General features: G+C 42.9%; 1 protein-coding gene across 2 annotated transcripts in view; it reads right to left on the minus strand.

Annotated features, from left to right (window-relative positions):
* Positions 1–15393, minus strand: part of grin2aa (glutamate receptor, ionotropic, N-methyl D-aspartate 2A, a) — a 129009-nt gene that overhangs the window by 21774 nt on the left and 91842 nt on the right. For both annotated transcript variants that reach the window (XM_010729168.3, XM_027285432.1), the window contains 3 exons: positions 11888–12002; positions 4043–4245; positions 732–903 (listed from right to left, as the gene is read on the minus strand). In XM_010729168.3, the coding sequence (XP_010727470.2) occupies positions 732–903; positions 4043–4245; positions 11888–12002 (490 nt within the window). The remainder of the gene's footprint in view (positions 1–731; positions 904–4042; positions 4246–11887; positions 12003–15393) is intronic.

The following is a 15393-nucleotide window of genomic DNA, read 5'->3' on the forward strand; positions in this document are numbered from 1 at the left end:
TACAGATCAGCTTTACAGGAACTAAAGAAGAGAAATTACGATAATTATGAAAATAAGTTGGAAAAATAATCTTTCGTGATGATACTCAAACCCTGCCAAACCTGCACCAGAATATTCATTGATTGCACGTCGGCAAAGCTTATAACCTTCATCAATACAATCAATATGCGGGTGGGTGTCACCGCTAAATCAGATCAATGCCAGATGAAGTGCAGCTCAGTGAACAAAGTCTGCCATAAAAAAAATATAGACAGCAATAAAGTTAACGGTCTTAAAATGAACTCTGGGACTTTACCTTCAAGTTGAAGCTGGTAATTAAAGATATGCAAAAGAGTTTTCTGCAGGAGTAGCTTAGATTTGTTTACTTTCTAAGCATTTACAGTTGGTGCCAAAGCCTCATAGCTGAAGTTTTATTTATTTATTTTTTATTTTTTTCCACTGTGGAAGTTTTTGCAAAGTCAACACTTAAAAAAGCTTCCTTTGGAAGGCAAGGAACATTAATATCCTGTCATACAAATACCTCTAATTTCCTGTGAGCCCAGGCTTGGATTGCTCATCTCAAACGTACGACAAACCTAACCGGTGGATACTTCAATACTAATAGGCCTGCGTGTCGATTTTCATATGAATACAATCAGAGTCAGAAAACGTGTCTCTCGCTTCCTTAATACAGATTAAGTGGCTTAAATTGGTGATAACTGGCCAAATCACACACATGGGAGCTGTCTTACCTCTCCCACCATCCCATTCCAGACGTTGTTGATCTTCTTGCCATGCTTGCCATTGGTTACCAGGTACAGGTCATAGGTGAACTTCACATACTTTGCAATCTTCTTCAGAATATCAATGCAGAAGCCTTTGCAGCACTTCTTGATGTATGTCCCACCAGCCTCTGTTGTGTTGCTGCGGAGACACAAACAAAAACGCACACCCGTCATTAGCTGATGATTCTGAAAAGACGCCGTTTCGACCGATTATCAACTGCGGTTTAGTGCCTGTGACAGAAAGTGAGAAAAGCTGACACCAGATAGAAGATTTCACACTGAAGTGAGTGAGCTCAGCTGCAGACTTTTTGCAAGAAATAGAGTGACCATGTTAATCCAGGAGGACAATTTCTTTTTATTGATTTCAACTTTTATGTCCACTTTTATAACCCTTGTATGACTTGTCAGCAATCTCCCTTTGGGGTAAAAACAATCAAAACTTAGTTTCCTTCTCTTTCCCTTTCTACTTGTTAACTTTAGAAGAATGCACCAGTGAACAAAACATCACCCTGGGACTTTTTCACCTTTAAGTTCAGGTCATTTCTATTCAGAAATGACATCAGACGACTTGAAAAACATGCTCCTTTTCCCCTTCTCCTCCCATCTCTCTAGAGAAGGAGGTTTATGACGGCGCTGCATCTGCAAGCCTTGTACCATCTGTGTGCATGAATTTGAGAGCAGGAGAGTTCAGACACTGTTCACACACACACACACACACACACACATAAAAGTGAACATCAACTTCCAGCCACCTGGGACTCTCATTTAACTTTTAGATGCGTGCTAATTAGGGTAAAATAACCTCGTCCTTTAGTTTAACGACATCCTGGACAGAAACTTGAAGGAAAGAGAGTTACCTTGAGGGCTCAAACTCTCAGTCACTTTAGAGGATTTCTGTCCCAAGTGCAAACTCTTGTGTTACCCTCACTGGTCGCCAACTATCTGTCAAACAAACGTCACCTCAAGTGGAATTGTTCCCTGTCTTCAAACTGGGCAGAGATTGACTTTTTATGGTCTAACAGAGAAAAGGTTTTTATTTTAAAAGCCAGATCGAAGCCTGATCTGTCAGCAGTTGTGAGTAAGTTCTACACTTCTAACCAGATATTAGCTGAGTTAATGTAAAATGATTTAAAAACATTTATTTACATTGACATTTACATTTAGCGTATACCTTAGTATTCTTAGAACTATTCTGGGTTTAGACTCTAGAAACAGCTTTAACACTCACACTCTGGTTCTGCATGCATGTCACATGTGTGACTTTCATTCAATAGCATTAAAAAAGGGACAAAAGGAAACGTGAACGTGTCCACTTTGTAAGACGCATTGGGCAAATTCACGCCAGGCAGAGCCGTTTAATCAGGAAGAAAAATGTTTGAGATGAAAATTTCATGCCTGCACTGCAAACATGGCTGCTTTAAGCATGATACATCAGATACATTTTTTATGACGTTGAAATGAGAAAAATGTATGAACGTTACTGTAATGTAACTACATGATAGAGCATTAACACAGGGATGGGGTGGTAGAGGCGGGTTATGGGGGACGTGGTTCAGGGAATGGGATCTGTGATAATAATAACAGAAACAAGGACAACTAAGTCATGTTTCTGGCAGGTTCAGCTGGTGCGGGCAGTGACAGAGCAAGCATATAGGCCAGAACTGTAATAGCTGCATTCATGAACACAGTGTACCCATTTAGGCAGGCCATAGTACAGTTCAGGCAGTGAGAGCATGTGACGTTATGGGGGCTGTTTGTGAAGTTGAAGTTGCCAGGCCAACTTGATATAGAAACACTACAGGGCCTGAGGGGTCTCCAGAGAGGGCGGTGTGTGTTAGTGTGAGTATGGCTTGTTCTTAGGCCCAGCGTGGATGAGTGAATTTGTGTGTCTGCATGCATGGTTAGACCTCCATCCCCTGATCCAACCCCTCCATCATTCCTCTCTCTCTCTCCATCTCTGCTTCTTTCCTTCTCTCCATCTATCCCTCTTTCTCCAAATGGACACTACGGATGCTTGAGTGGGAATTGCGCACTGTGGGAGGGACGGACACACTCGAATCCATTGGCCTGTGAGTGAATGGACATGTGGCAACATGAGAGTGTATATGAGCTTGTGTGTGTGTGTGTGTGTGTGTGTGTGTGTGTGTTTATGTTCCTCCTTGGAGATGCTTTATCCTTCGCCCTACTTCACACTGATTCTGGATGAAAATCTCTGTTAGCCTCTTCCCTGGGACCCTATTACCGCTTAATCAGCTCTGTTTGTATGTGTGTGTGTGTGTTTGTGTAGCAGTAGACAGTGACTTCACATGTCTGCATGTATGCAGTGGTAATAGGGGATAGAAAGTGTGTAGCGTACGTGCCAATCTTACTGTAAGTGTGTTCATGAGTGTGTGTGTGTGCGTTCCAGTGGATATTAAATCATCCACAAACCAATTACATGCTTTGATTCAGCAGCACTCAAGCCACTCAGTGACACACACACACACATCCTGAGCCATTTTCACTGCGTGTGTGTGTGTGTGTACTTCAGGAACATAATATAGCAAGGGGCTAGCAGTATTTGGGCGTTAGAGTGAAAATTGGTAAGGAAGGAAGTAAATTGCTGAGTTCAGCAGTCGCCTCCATTTTCAGGGGGAGGAAAGAAGCTGCTGCATAGATCGCACACTGCACCTCTCCCCATGCTCATGAGAGAGGCGAGAGAGAGAGGGAGAGAGAGAGAGAGAGGGAAGAGCGCAGAGGAACACAACAACGATGCTGAAGGAAATGGAAAATGAATGATGTCATTTTTACCACTTCCTGATCACCAAAACACTGATAGATAACGGAGCTTAATATTCTGTTATTCTTGGTCACGTTTTTACAAAGTCACCTGTCACTCAGGTAATCAGTCGACTGCAGTATATTGTGTGTGTTGTACAGTAAATGTTATAGTCTAAAATCCATTAAGATTTGTAGAAATGCCTCAGGCTCATACTAGAAACAGTTCATTATTTATTTCACCACACTGACTTGGAAGTCATAGGTGCCTGACATTGTAAATGGACATAAACAGGCTTTGACTGAGGGGATTGAGCTATATTGTAACTGGTAATACATGAGAAATGATACATTTCTACACATTTGTGTTCCTTCTGTCTGCATCTGCATCTCTCTGAGCATCCTTTCTTACCTGATTCTGTCAAAAATCAGAGAAATTTAGGCTCCCATAGTTTTAATAAAAAATTCTTATTGGACCAAACAGAAATATCAGGTGATTTTAGCTGACATGCCACACTTACTCTTTGATATGCTTCCTGCAGGGCACAGAGTTCCTCATGCAGGTACCGGTGAGCCTCTCCACGTCCTCCACGATGACAAAAGGTTTCTCCTCTAAAGTGACAATGGACAGGTGGTTGTCGTCCAGCTCAGCGTCACCGAAGGAGTTGAAGCGCGGCCACACTGGATACTTCAGTGTCAGGCTGCGGTTGTCCAGTTTTCCCATCTGGAGGGAAGGAAACGAGGATAACACAGTTAAGATGATAAATTAAGTCACGAAAAAAAAAAAAACTGGAACAGCTGAATTTACATTTTACAGAGGGTGTGGATCTCGTCCAATACTTTACAATTAGCGAGCAGGTTGAGAGTCAGCATCTGCCCGAAGACACTTACTATAACAGTAGCACTGGCTGTTGTTGGGCTTAGACCTCACATTGAAAACACAGTGTCTCTAACTACTCAGCAAGTCTGTTGCCCTCAGATCTAATGGTTATAAAGCAGACAGATAGTGGAGGTGGTGGGGAAAAAACATGTCCAGTGATCATAACATGGGCAAGAAAACCATTTTGAAAAACGCAGTGTGATACTTTCCTTTACCTGGTTATTTAACTGCTGTAATCTGTTGCCTATAAACTCAAAGCAGAAAGGAAGTGGAGAGGATTACAGATGTAGACACATGTTAACATTTGCTTTTAACGTTACATATGTTGCTCTTTTGACACAAAAAAACAAAACAGTATACATGTTCACAGACTACAATAGATGTGACCGTGGGTACAACATAACAGATTAAAAGCACAGTGTGGAAGGGATGCATGACAAAATGCACACGGAGGGATACACGGCACATGGCTATGAATGCAAACATACACGAGAAAAAAGAGAGAGAGAGAGGTAGTGTGGCGGTGCGATAGCGATGCGACTCTGTTAATAATTCAGAAAGTTTTCACCGATTCTCCTATGGGCGCTGTGTACCCCGCCCTACACCTGTGTGCGAGCATGTGTGTGCGTATGATGTTTATGCATGTTTGTGTCAGAAGGCAGAGAGACTCTCAATTATTAATGTTCCAGAAGAAAGAAAACGGAAGAACCAGTCTTTATTTCTTCCAATAATACCAATATTAGAAGATTACTTATGTATTGAATGTCTGACCAGTAACAATATGGACTGAACAAATCTTTAAAAAAAGTAATATGCACACATAATGTCTAATCTATCACGTCTTTGACCCTGGAGTCTTATAGGGCATTGGTTGTCACCCGCACACACATGCATGTTGTTGCTTGGCCTGCATGCCTGGCTAAGTCATTAACAGGCAAGCAGAGAGGAGGAAGTTAAATTAGCATTTTAATTGTTTTGCTTTGAGTGGTTTTCTATCCTCTGACGGGGATTAGAGTCTTTTCTCCGCTCTTAGTCGGCCCCACTGTCAACAGCTCACTCTGCTGTCGGCGGCGTAAGTGTGTGCGTGTGTGTGTGTAGGTATTTGAGTGTGTGTGTGTGTGTAGGGGGTTGGGTACAGGACTGTACATTGAGGTGGCTCGTGCATTGGGTTTCTTTTGTGTCATCTTCGCTCTCCGGGGAACAGCCACATTTGTCTATCTGTCTTACCACAGCTGTTTCGTATTTCACAAGTCAGTGAGTGCGCGCACACACACACACACACACACACACACACACACACACACGTGTGTGTGTCTATCAAAAGGTGTACAGTAGTAGGAAATGGGGTTGGTAATGTAAAAGTGAGGGAGGATTGGTACACGATAAGTAGGATCAGACTTGTGGCACAGAAATGAAGGGAATCTGGGCGGGAAAACAAAAAAAGGAAAACAAAGATGAGTCATAGAGGAAAAGAATAGAGTGTGGATTTGAAACATTTGGATTGGACTGCACAAGCAGTTTGGAGTCATTCTGGTCTTAGTGGGACCCTAAAGCGGCACTTACCAGCTGTGTGTGCTTTCCTGATATACACACTTCACGGGTGTTTCAACTATGTAACATTATGCCCAATATTCCTCTTTGGAAGGGGGGAGGGGGGGACACTTTTGACTGTTGCACACACAACATAGCACTGTAACGTACACAAGAAAACAGACTCAAGTTTGCTCGACCCGTTCGATCATGAATATAAGCGTTTGAGGATTGGCCCTGATTTGGTCGGATGAATCAATAAACTCGAAGGAGAGATAAATGTTCTACTCAGAAGATGGGTTGAAAAAAAAAAGAAGAGAGAGGGGGGTAAAAAAAGGAGGAGGAGGAGGAGGAGGAGGAGGAGGGGAAGAATAAGCTGACTTCAGCAGCTCTTCTGATTTCCTGCTCTCCTCTTCCCTCTCCCACTCTGTCTCTCCTTCAGTCTAATTAAAGAAAGAGGGGGTTATAAATTAATGCCCAGAGAGGATTCTCTCCATCGACCCGGTCAGGAAGCAGAACACAGATTCTCCCCCGTATGAAATACCAGATATCAAACACACACACACACACACAATACATAGAAAGTTGTGTGTGTGTGTGTGTGTGTCTGTAACATGACAGCGAGGCCAGCGGGAGGTTACAATGATAGGGACGGTGGGATTAGCGGATTATAACATCCCGTGGCGGCAATCATATCACACCATCACCATGCGACAAATTTAGAGCCACTTGGAGATGAGATGACACTTGAGCCAAGAGGAAGTGCCTTTCTCAGATCCTTTTCTTTAAATCCCTTGTTTCGTTTAATCTACTATTCTTTCTTGTGTCACCTCAAACCTGCTCTCTCTGCACTCCTCTTCAGCTCCTTTATCTTTATTTTGAAAGGCCTTGCTCTTTGTGCCTGCACGTCTGACTTTTCCATTTCATCTATTTCACACTCTCTTATCCCGCTCTTTCTTTCTTTCTCTCTCTCTCATTCGGTGTGTGACCTACACACACACACACGCACGCACACACACACACACTCAGGGGCTACAATCAACCATAAACTGGCTGAACGAATAGAGAGAGCGATAAAAAAAAGGAAAGAAAGAAAAACAAGGGTCAGTGCTCTTACGCCGAGCACCTTCTCTGTGCCAGTCTCACGGGGAGAGTTATCGCTGTGGCACGTTGCATTATGGGAGAATGAGTTCCTAATAGCGTGGAGAAACCCATTCAGTCATAAAACAGTATCTGTCACTCCTGTCAGACAAAATTATGTCGGGGAAAATGGATTCTGCTCTCCCTCTCCTACGCTGACTTTGTTTTTATGTGTGTGTGTGTGTGCATGTGCATGTGTGAGGTTGGGTGAGCGTGCACGTGAAAAACAAGGACAGAGGAAAGAGGATGACAGAGTGGAAGAGCGAGATAAAACCACATCCGTGGATTTAGACATCTTCCCTTAAAGTGGAACACTTTTATCAACACTCGGAGAAGAAGTGAGGCCTGGATCGGAAACGCACGCGTGTGTTTGTGTGATGATTGGGTAATGTGTGTGTTTGTGTCTTTGTATATATGCACACGGGCTTTTGTGTGTGTCTGCTCTCCATATTGTGATTCTCCGAGCACAAATCCCATGCTGTCTGTAATAATTATTTTGTGAACTGGCTGCTAACACCGCCGCAATTCCTGAAGCAATTTGCACACTCCAACTACTCAGCAGGAATAAAACATAACATCCTGGTTCTGATCGTTAAATACACTTTTGTTATTCGGTCGGTGAAGTTATACTGTAACTCTGAATGCAAGAGAATAAACAAATACAGTATCTCACCCTTTCTTTCAGCTACCATCATCATGCAGGGCTCCAGATTTAACCGCTTTGTGACGCAAATACATTCATTTTAATCTCATGTCGGTCGATCAATCTGCCACCTCGGTCCAGACTGACAACTATTTGGATGGATTTTTATGGACTTAAGAGACCTACTGACTTTTCCTGCGGTGCTTCCAGCAACTTTTCATTCATCCTGTGAAATATCTCAACATCTACCGTACAGGAGATGGATTGGTACTAAACTTCATGGTTACTAGACAATAAATCCTGATGTGTTTTCCTCAAGTGCCACAGTGAAGTTCAGATTTGTGGTTTTGACAACTGTTGGATGGATTTCCATTCAATTCAGTGCAGGCATTCATATTATAATGACTCTGGTGAACCTCAATTGTTGCTTTTCTTTGTTTGAAATCATGTTAACATGATAAACTATGATTGGAAGATGCCAAACATTACACCTGCTTAACCACATTATGTAACTTTGAACCGCTTCACTATCATTTTGATGTTACACTACACAGAGCACAAACTATTACAGTGCTGTTGCACTTGCTTGATGTTTGGCTGTTAGTAAAGTTGTCAACTTGCTAGTTTGTATTCAAAAGTAATGTAATCAAATACGCGGCACAGCTGTCCATATTTAATATAGCAGTGTACTGTATGAGTGAACTGCACTGTGAAACTGGGGGCGTGTTGTTGAAAATACACGTTTGTGTTGCTAGGGGAAAGTATTCAAACTGTGTAAAAATGACCTGAAGAACAACCTGAATAGATTTATTCTCCCCGGGATGCAGCATCATTACAACAAATGAGCTTTTCCCCACCTTTGTCTTTACAAATACATGCATGGTAAGTGCTCAAGTAATGCCACTCCTGGTAAGGCTGTGTCCATCTCAATTCGCTATATCTGTGTTGTTACAGCACAACCTAATTTTGCATCCCCGATAACGCTACACTGGTTCCAGCCTACTGATCCAGTCAGAAACACCTGCATGGTTTGCTGCAATCTTGCATGCTTACCTAATCCTCAAAATAAATAAATAAATAAAATGAACCAACAGGTGAAGCAATTTCAAAGCGTCTCTTCCAAAAACTCTAACATTAACATCTAACCAACTCTCTCAGTGCGTGCTTGGGTGTGTGTTGCAGGGAACAGCAGGTGTGGACGCTTTGAGTGTTAAACACCTGTAGTGGATGGAGAAAACATGCACATGCTGGTGGCTCCGTTCCACCTCTCTCTTCCTTCTCCTCTGTCTCTTTGTGTGTGTCTTTTTCCTCGTGCTCATTTGCTCTCGCTATCTCGGCCCATCTGTCTCCATCGCTCGCTCGCTCGTCTCTCTCTCGCTATCGCTCCATATAGCCCTCCACCTCCCCTGTCTCTCCCGCCTGTGCCTCGAGGGGACACATTTTATATTTTTAGTGCATATCTATATTTTAGTGCAGTTACTGAATTTTTATCTCTTGATCATCGTGGAAGTCTCTGTGTGTATGTATGCGTGTGTGTGTGTGTGTGTGTGCGCACACACCGCTGATTTCTGGCGCATGGGTGGGACGGCTGCACCAGAAGGGGGGGGGGGGGGGGGGGGGGGGGGGGGGGGGGGGGGGGGAGGGGGAGAGAGAGAGAGAGAGAGAGAGAGAGAGAGAGAGAGAGAGAGGCTCCCAATTATGTTTCCACTTTGGGTCTCCGTGTCTCTCTTGCCTTCAGTCTCTTTCTCTGCACCACAGTGAAGTGGTACTGATCAATTTCACAGGCTCTGTGTTTACAACAACACACTCTACCTCCCCTCAGCACGCCAACAAAGGTTCTTTTGTGTGTGTGTGTGTGTGTGTGTGTGTGTGTGGGGTGGGGGTGTGTGTGTCAGTATGAAATATGAAAAAGCCAGGCTCAAAGATTGGGTGGAGACTGTGCGGATTGCGGCAAAACTAAACCGAATACTGTAACATCGGCACACCGATGTGACCTGAATAAAAACAAGATTCGTCGAAGCACAAGTCTCTCAAAAGAGTGTTTTTTTTTTTTCAATAACCAGTGTGGAAGGGTAAACACACACAGACACACACACATACACATATAAGAGCAGTGACCCCTTGCCACCCCAATAACAGAGGTCTCTGGTTTTGATTAACTGTGGTTTGAGGTGCTATCAGAGACCACAACAGCAATCACAGCTAAAGACAGACAGAGTGCACAGATTATCTGGACTGCGAGAAGAAATGGAAGGAGAAGTGATGAAGGGAATAAAAATGGAGGAAATGATGGAAAGCGGGAAGGAGAAGTGAAGAGGAAAGAGGGGGAAGGTGGACGGTAAGGGAGAGAGGGAAGGAAAGATATGAGAGAAGGAGGCAGCAGGATAAAGTCAGCAAAAAGTGGGGAATGTGGCAAGAGACAGGGACAGGAATGAGAAGACAAAGATACATAACCTTCTATCTTCCTTTCTTCCTTATTCAAATCCTTCCTTTAGCCACACCTCTCTCTTTCTCCACCCTTCTTCCAAACCTTTCCTCTCAGCCTCACCCACCCTGAACTACGGAGCTATCGGGGGGCAGTAAATGTGAGGCGTTTAAGCCTGCACGAGGCAGGCCAGATGTAGGTACCAAGATACATGGCTGCCATTTAAAGTCCATTACAACAGCAAGAAATACTCAGCCATTCGTTATAGAAGCTTTCTCACATTAACCAGTTAAAGAAATCCATAAGCTTGTTAGTAAATGAGCTCATTGATCATTGAGTGTTGTATGATGAGACGGAAGTCGTATCTTCAACACCGCGTTTGGCACTTATCGCTGGTTTTGTTTTCGTGATGTCCTTTTCCTTCCTTCCTGGGTTTACTTGTATTACTCCTAACTATCCAGATGCTTGTCAAACCACAGCTTGCAATGCATGAACTGGGTAACTTTGGTATTTTTCAACCTGGGCCCAGCTTTCCTATTTTGTGACTAATGGGGATACCAATTTTTGAAATTGGTCTCCCATTTAGTGAAAGCACTGCAGCCAGCAGAAGAGAAGCTGGTTGCAATGTAATCCTTATGATCAATCACATACTGCCTATCAGTGGCACAGTTATTGCCACTGAAAGGCAGATATTGTTATTATGAAGGTCCGACATTATTATGGAAATGAACCTAGAGAGATAGACCATTGTACGAAAAGCTAAATCTGTTTTGTTCAAAGACAAACAGCAGCGTTCGAAGCCACCTCATTGACAAAAACAGCAATTTTGCCCTTTAAAATTGTAAGACTTCATTCAAACTCAACAGAAACAAACAAAACTCAACAAAACCTCGGTTTCTTTCCAGCGTTCCAACATTTAAAACCTCACAAAGTTGAATGGCTCTACACAGTTATTCTTCTGGCTGCCTCCCTGTTTCCTGACCTCCCTAACTCAGCGAATTAAGAGTTTATTTTGACCAAACTGGAGTTAGGGATTGTTGGGACAGTGGAAAGACAAACTGAGGTTTGAAACTAACAGTTTTGTTTGTTTCTGTCGAGATCGAATGAAGTGTTATGGTGTTACTGGGTAAAATTTGCGTTTTTCATCAATGAAGTCTGGTGGCTTTCAACACAGCAATACAATACACATACATACAATAATAATTTGTCATCAGCAAAGAAAGAAGTAAAGAAAAAACCTGCAAAAAAAAAAATCTGAAAATAGTCGAACAGAATAGTTTTGTTTCATGAAAAAGCAACATGGAGGAACAATACAAAAGGAAAAAAAATACATTAAACAATAAACACATACTCAAACTGGGTGGCTGAAGCAGAACCTCATCTAATTCAGGAAATTATTTTCTTGCCACCAACCAAACTCCATGAAATGTCATTGGAATTTTAAATACCAAAATATCACATTTTACTTATTTACTGAGCTTTCACCTCCCTGTGTGTTTGTACAAACCTTTTCATTTGATAGTTATTACTATTACCAGACAGTAAATACCCGATCCACATCCATATGGTAAGAATGAATATGATTCACCACCTGGTAGAGAATACTAAATAACTTTTAATCTAAAAGATTAAAAATAAAGAATATGTGGAATAAACCCAAACCATTATGGCAGACATGAGCACACATGGGAACGTGTGCACACGTTTGCACACACATACACACACACACACACACACGTAGATCCTACCTTCTCCCACTCTCTGTCCTTGTTGAGAACAATGACCACCAGCTTTGGGTTTTCCTGATAGCCGTCTTCTGTGAATGACAAGTCTCTGCCATCCCATGTCACATTCATCATGTACCTGAGAGGGAGAGTAGTGGAGGAGGGTGGAGGAGGAGGAGGAGTTGCGGGGCAGAGAAATGGAAAGAAATGAATGGAGGAAAAACAGAGGAAAGGGGAAATTGAATTGCATTAACATGAGAAAAAGTCAAATTACAATCTGCTGGTATCACTTATCCTAAAATATTCACACAGCCTCGGTTGAATTATAAGTATAAGTAATCTATTCAAATCCTACAAATGTCTGTGTGTGTGCCTGATGTAATGTAAGAGTGATTGAAATGTGAGCAACAGAATTACAATATTTTCAGTATGACACAACAGATTGGATGCGTGTTGCTCTGCATGCAGCTCCAGAAATAAAACAAAAAAAATCACAGAAAAAGAAAGAAGAAAGTGTCCCTAGTACGTAAAGCCATAGTATGTCCATACTAACACTCACCACACACACACACACACGCACACACACTCTCCGAGTGACCCATATGGCAGGTCACATTAGCTAAGATGGAGGGCAGTGGGAAGATATTCTTGGGTCCACATAGCCTCCACATTAATCATGGCTGTCCTTCCTCACTCTGTCTCCCTCAGTCCCTCTGTCAGCGGTCATGTACAACAAGGGAGAGAGACAGCTCTTCTTTTCTTCCTCCTCTACTCCATTCTCGGGGCCGGTGCGACAGGGCAAACTTCTAAATGGAACATGTGCCCACGTGATGTGTCTTTGAAAAGCCCCGGCGGAGCGCTCTGCAGGTTAGGGTGTTTCATGCCGTGTAGGACATTGTGCAGGCACATGCCGCAGTGTATGAAGGTGGTACCACTGCGGGGAATTGCACATTTGGCGTTGAATACCAAAAAAAAAAGTTCATTTTCATTTGAGTTAAATGAGACAAAATAAAACAAATCTGCTGTTGTTTCCACAAATTCTTTTTCTACAAATCTCTCTCCCTCTGTATCTGTTTCTCTGATTCTCTGCACGTCCGTCCCTGCAAGACCTGCCCGATGAAACTGTTATTGTCAGTTTGCAGCGAGTTAATTAAATTCATTTTATTACTAAAATTGTTATATAGAGACTCGCATGTCACACACACCAGCAGTCTCGTCCAATTATATTACCAAGTCGAAGGGATGGAGTCAGAGATAATAGAGGAAAAGTCTGTGTAATAGGTGTGTGTGTATGTGTGTGTGTGTGTGTGTGTGCGTCTGGTGACATTTTGCGATACCTCCTTGTTCCTTTAAATTGCTGTTGGCAACACGCACACATTCGCACATGCGCGTCCACTCGATGCTTCGATGAAATCAGCCGTAGATAAGGGGATTGAGTGGGGTTTTTTTTGTGATTAAAAATAATCTGATTGGCCCGCAAGCAGCCAGGTGAGTAACATTAGGCTGTTTGATTGGACACAGGATGCAGCGCTGAACCCAATTATGTGGGACTACAGCCGAGTAAGGGGTGCTGGAATCAATACAAGCGCCAAGGATGGTCTTTTAGATTCTTTCTATCTGTTGGCTTGTTCATTTGGATCATCTTCACTCTCTCTCTCTCTCATGTTGTCATTTTTTTTGGACACGAGTAAGCAAAGAAGACATTATTTATAGCATTTTTACAGAGGATCTGATGTAACTCTGTCGTAACCCTGTCAAAAATTGCGCTGGCTGTTAGAAGTGTGAGAGAAGGACATCCTGCCAGGTGAATGTACACGCCGAGTGTACACTCACTGTAAAATGACCCTAAACAACCCCCTGAACGAACTTCCTTCACACACACACGCAGAAAAACAGACAATTACTTTGCCCACCTCAACCATTTTCCACCTAACGTTTCCACTCAGATCACCGTAAAGCCATCCACTTTCTCTCACTTTCCAGCCTCCATTATATCAGTAATCTCTCTATTCATTAGAGAGGGGTGGGGGGGACGAGAAGAGGGCGCAGAGGTGGGGAGACGGAGGAGACGGAGCACCCGGAAAAAGTGCCGAAAGGGAGTATTGAGATAAGAGAGATTGAGGGAGATCGAAAGAGGAGAAGTATGACGAGAGAAAAAAAGGAGGACTAAGCCTCGACAGAGTTGGGATAAAAATATCTCTGGTGTTATTTTTTCCTCGCTTCCTCTTATTTTGGAGTAAAAAAAAAAGGGGGTTGGGGATGGGATGGGATGGGAGGGAGGGGGGCACTGCACCCAGCACTCCACGTTCACTGCAGCAGGCAAATGAGAGCACATACATAGACTGCAGTACAGCAGCCAGGGCCAAACCATCTCCATTTGTGCTGTTTTCTTAATCCTGCACTCACGAGCAATGAAGATTAATAACATTCATTATAAGAAACAATGACATTTCCGGATATATCCACAGACCAACCACCACAACACCACCTTTATCTCTTCCTATCAACATTTTCTTGACACAAAAAAAAATTATTGTGCTCGCTCATCCTTGTTGCATCTGATCTTCCCGTGTTCATAAAGCTCTTACATTATAACAGGTCATCTTCAGCAGCTTTACTGCAGAGGAAAGAGTCTCACAAAGATGTTAAGATGCTGTGTGCATGTGTGTGTGTGTGTGTGTTAAAGATAGAGACGTTTATCCTTCGTCAAGACAAGGACCAGTCAAAGCGATGATATATACTGTCAGCACTCACGATCTGTGAACCACACACACACACACACACACGTACAGAGAAAAAAGAAGTGGGAAGTCTGAAAAAATAAAAGATTGGAGCTGCTATCAGTGCTGATTTAGGTCTTTAAAGATGACCCGAGGGTGGGTAGTCACTTGAAAACACACTCAGCCTCAGGTGGTACGTGTTAAGTGTGGCATGAATGATGACTGTACAAGGTGAAGTAGATGCTAGCCTAGCAGTGCCTCTGCCCCTCATGTTGTCCCTGGTGTGTGTGTGTGTGTGTGTGTGTGTGTGTGTACATTATGTTTGTGCAGTTATTTTTCTGTGTGAGCGTTGGCAGCACAAGATTAATGCTAACAATTACATTTTGTCTTTTTTTTTTCCCAAGCTTGCAGACGTACGACAAAATGCAACACATGTCCACAGAGCTACTTCAGCAGGATTCTTTTTGTTGCACAGCAAAGGATTCGTGGCTTGGGATCCTTCATAGTAGAGCTATGAGTTTGAAAATCACAGGTTTTCTCCAATATGCAAATCTTTTTCTTTTTTTTTTCCCACTGAAGCACTTTTCTTAGATACCTTTCTCTCTGATTAAAAATTAATAAACCTCCTGCAGAATGGGATTCGCAGTACTTCACATTGCGACTGACTAAACTCCCTTCATATCTCCGGCTCTGCATCTCTCCCCGTGTCTCTCCACGCCGCTTCAAGCATTCAAACCAAAAGCAACTTGATGGTTCATTTATCTCTGAGATGTGCTTGCGCTAGCTGTCAATCATATCTCCCTAATAAAC

The sequence above is a fragment of the Larimichthys crocea genome, chromosome XII, assembly GCF_000972845.2.
Source record: "Larimichthys crocea isolate SSNF chromosome XII, L_crocea_2.0, whole genome shotgun sequence".
In the NCBI taxonomy this organism is placed as follows: Eukaryota; Metazoa; Chordata; class Actinopteri; family Sciaenidae; genus Larimichthys; species Larimichthys crocea.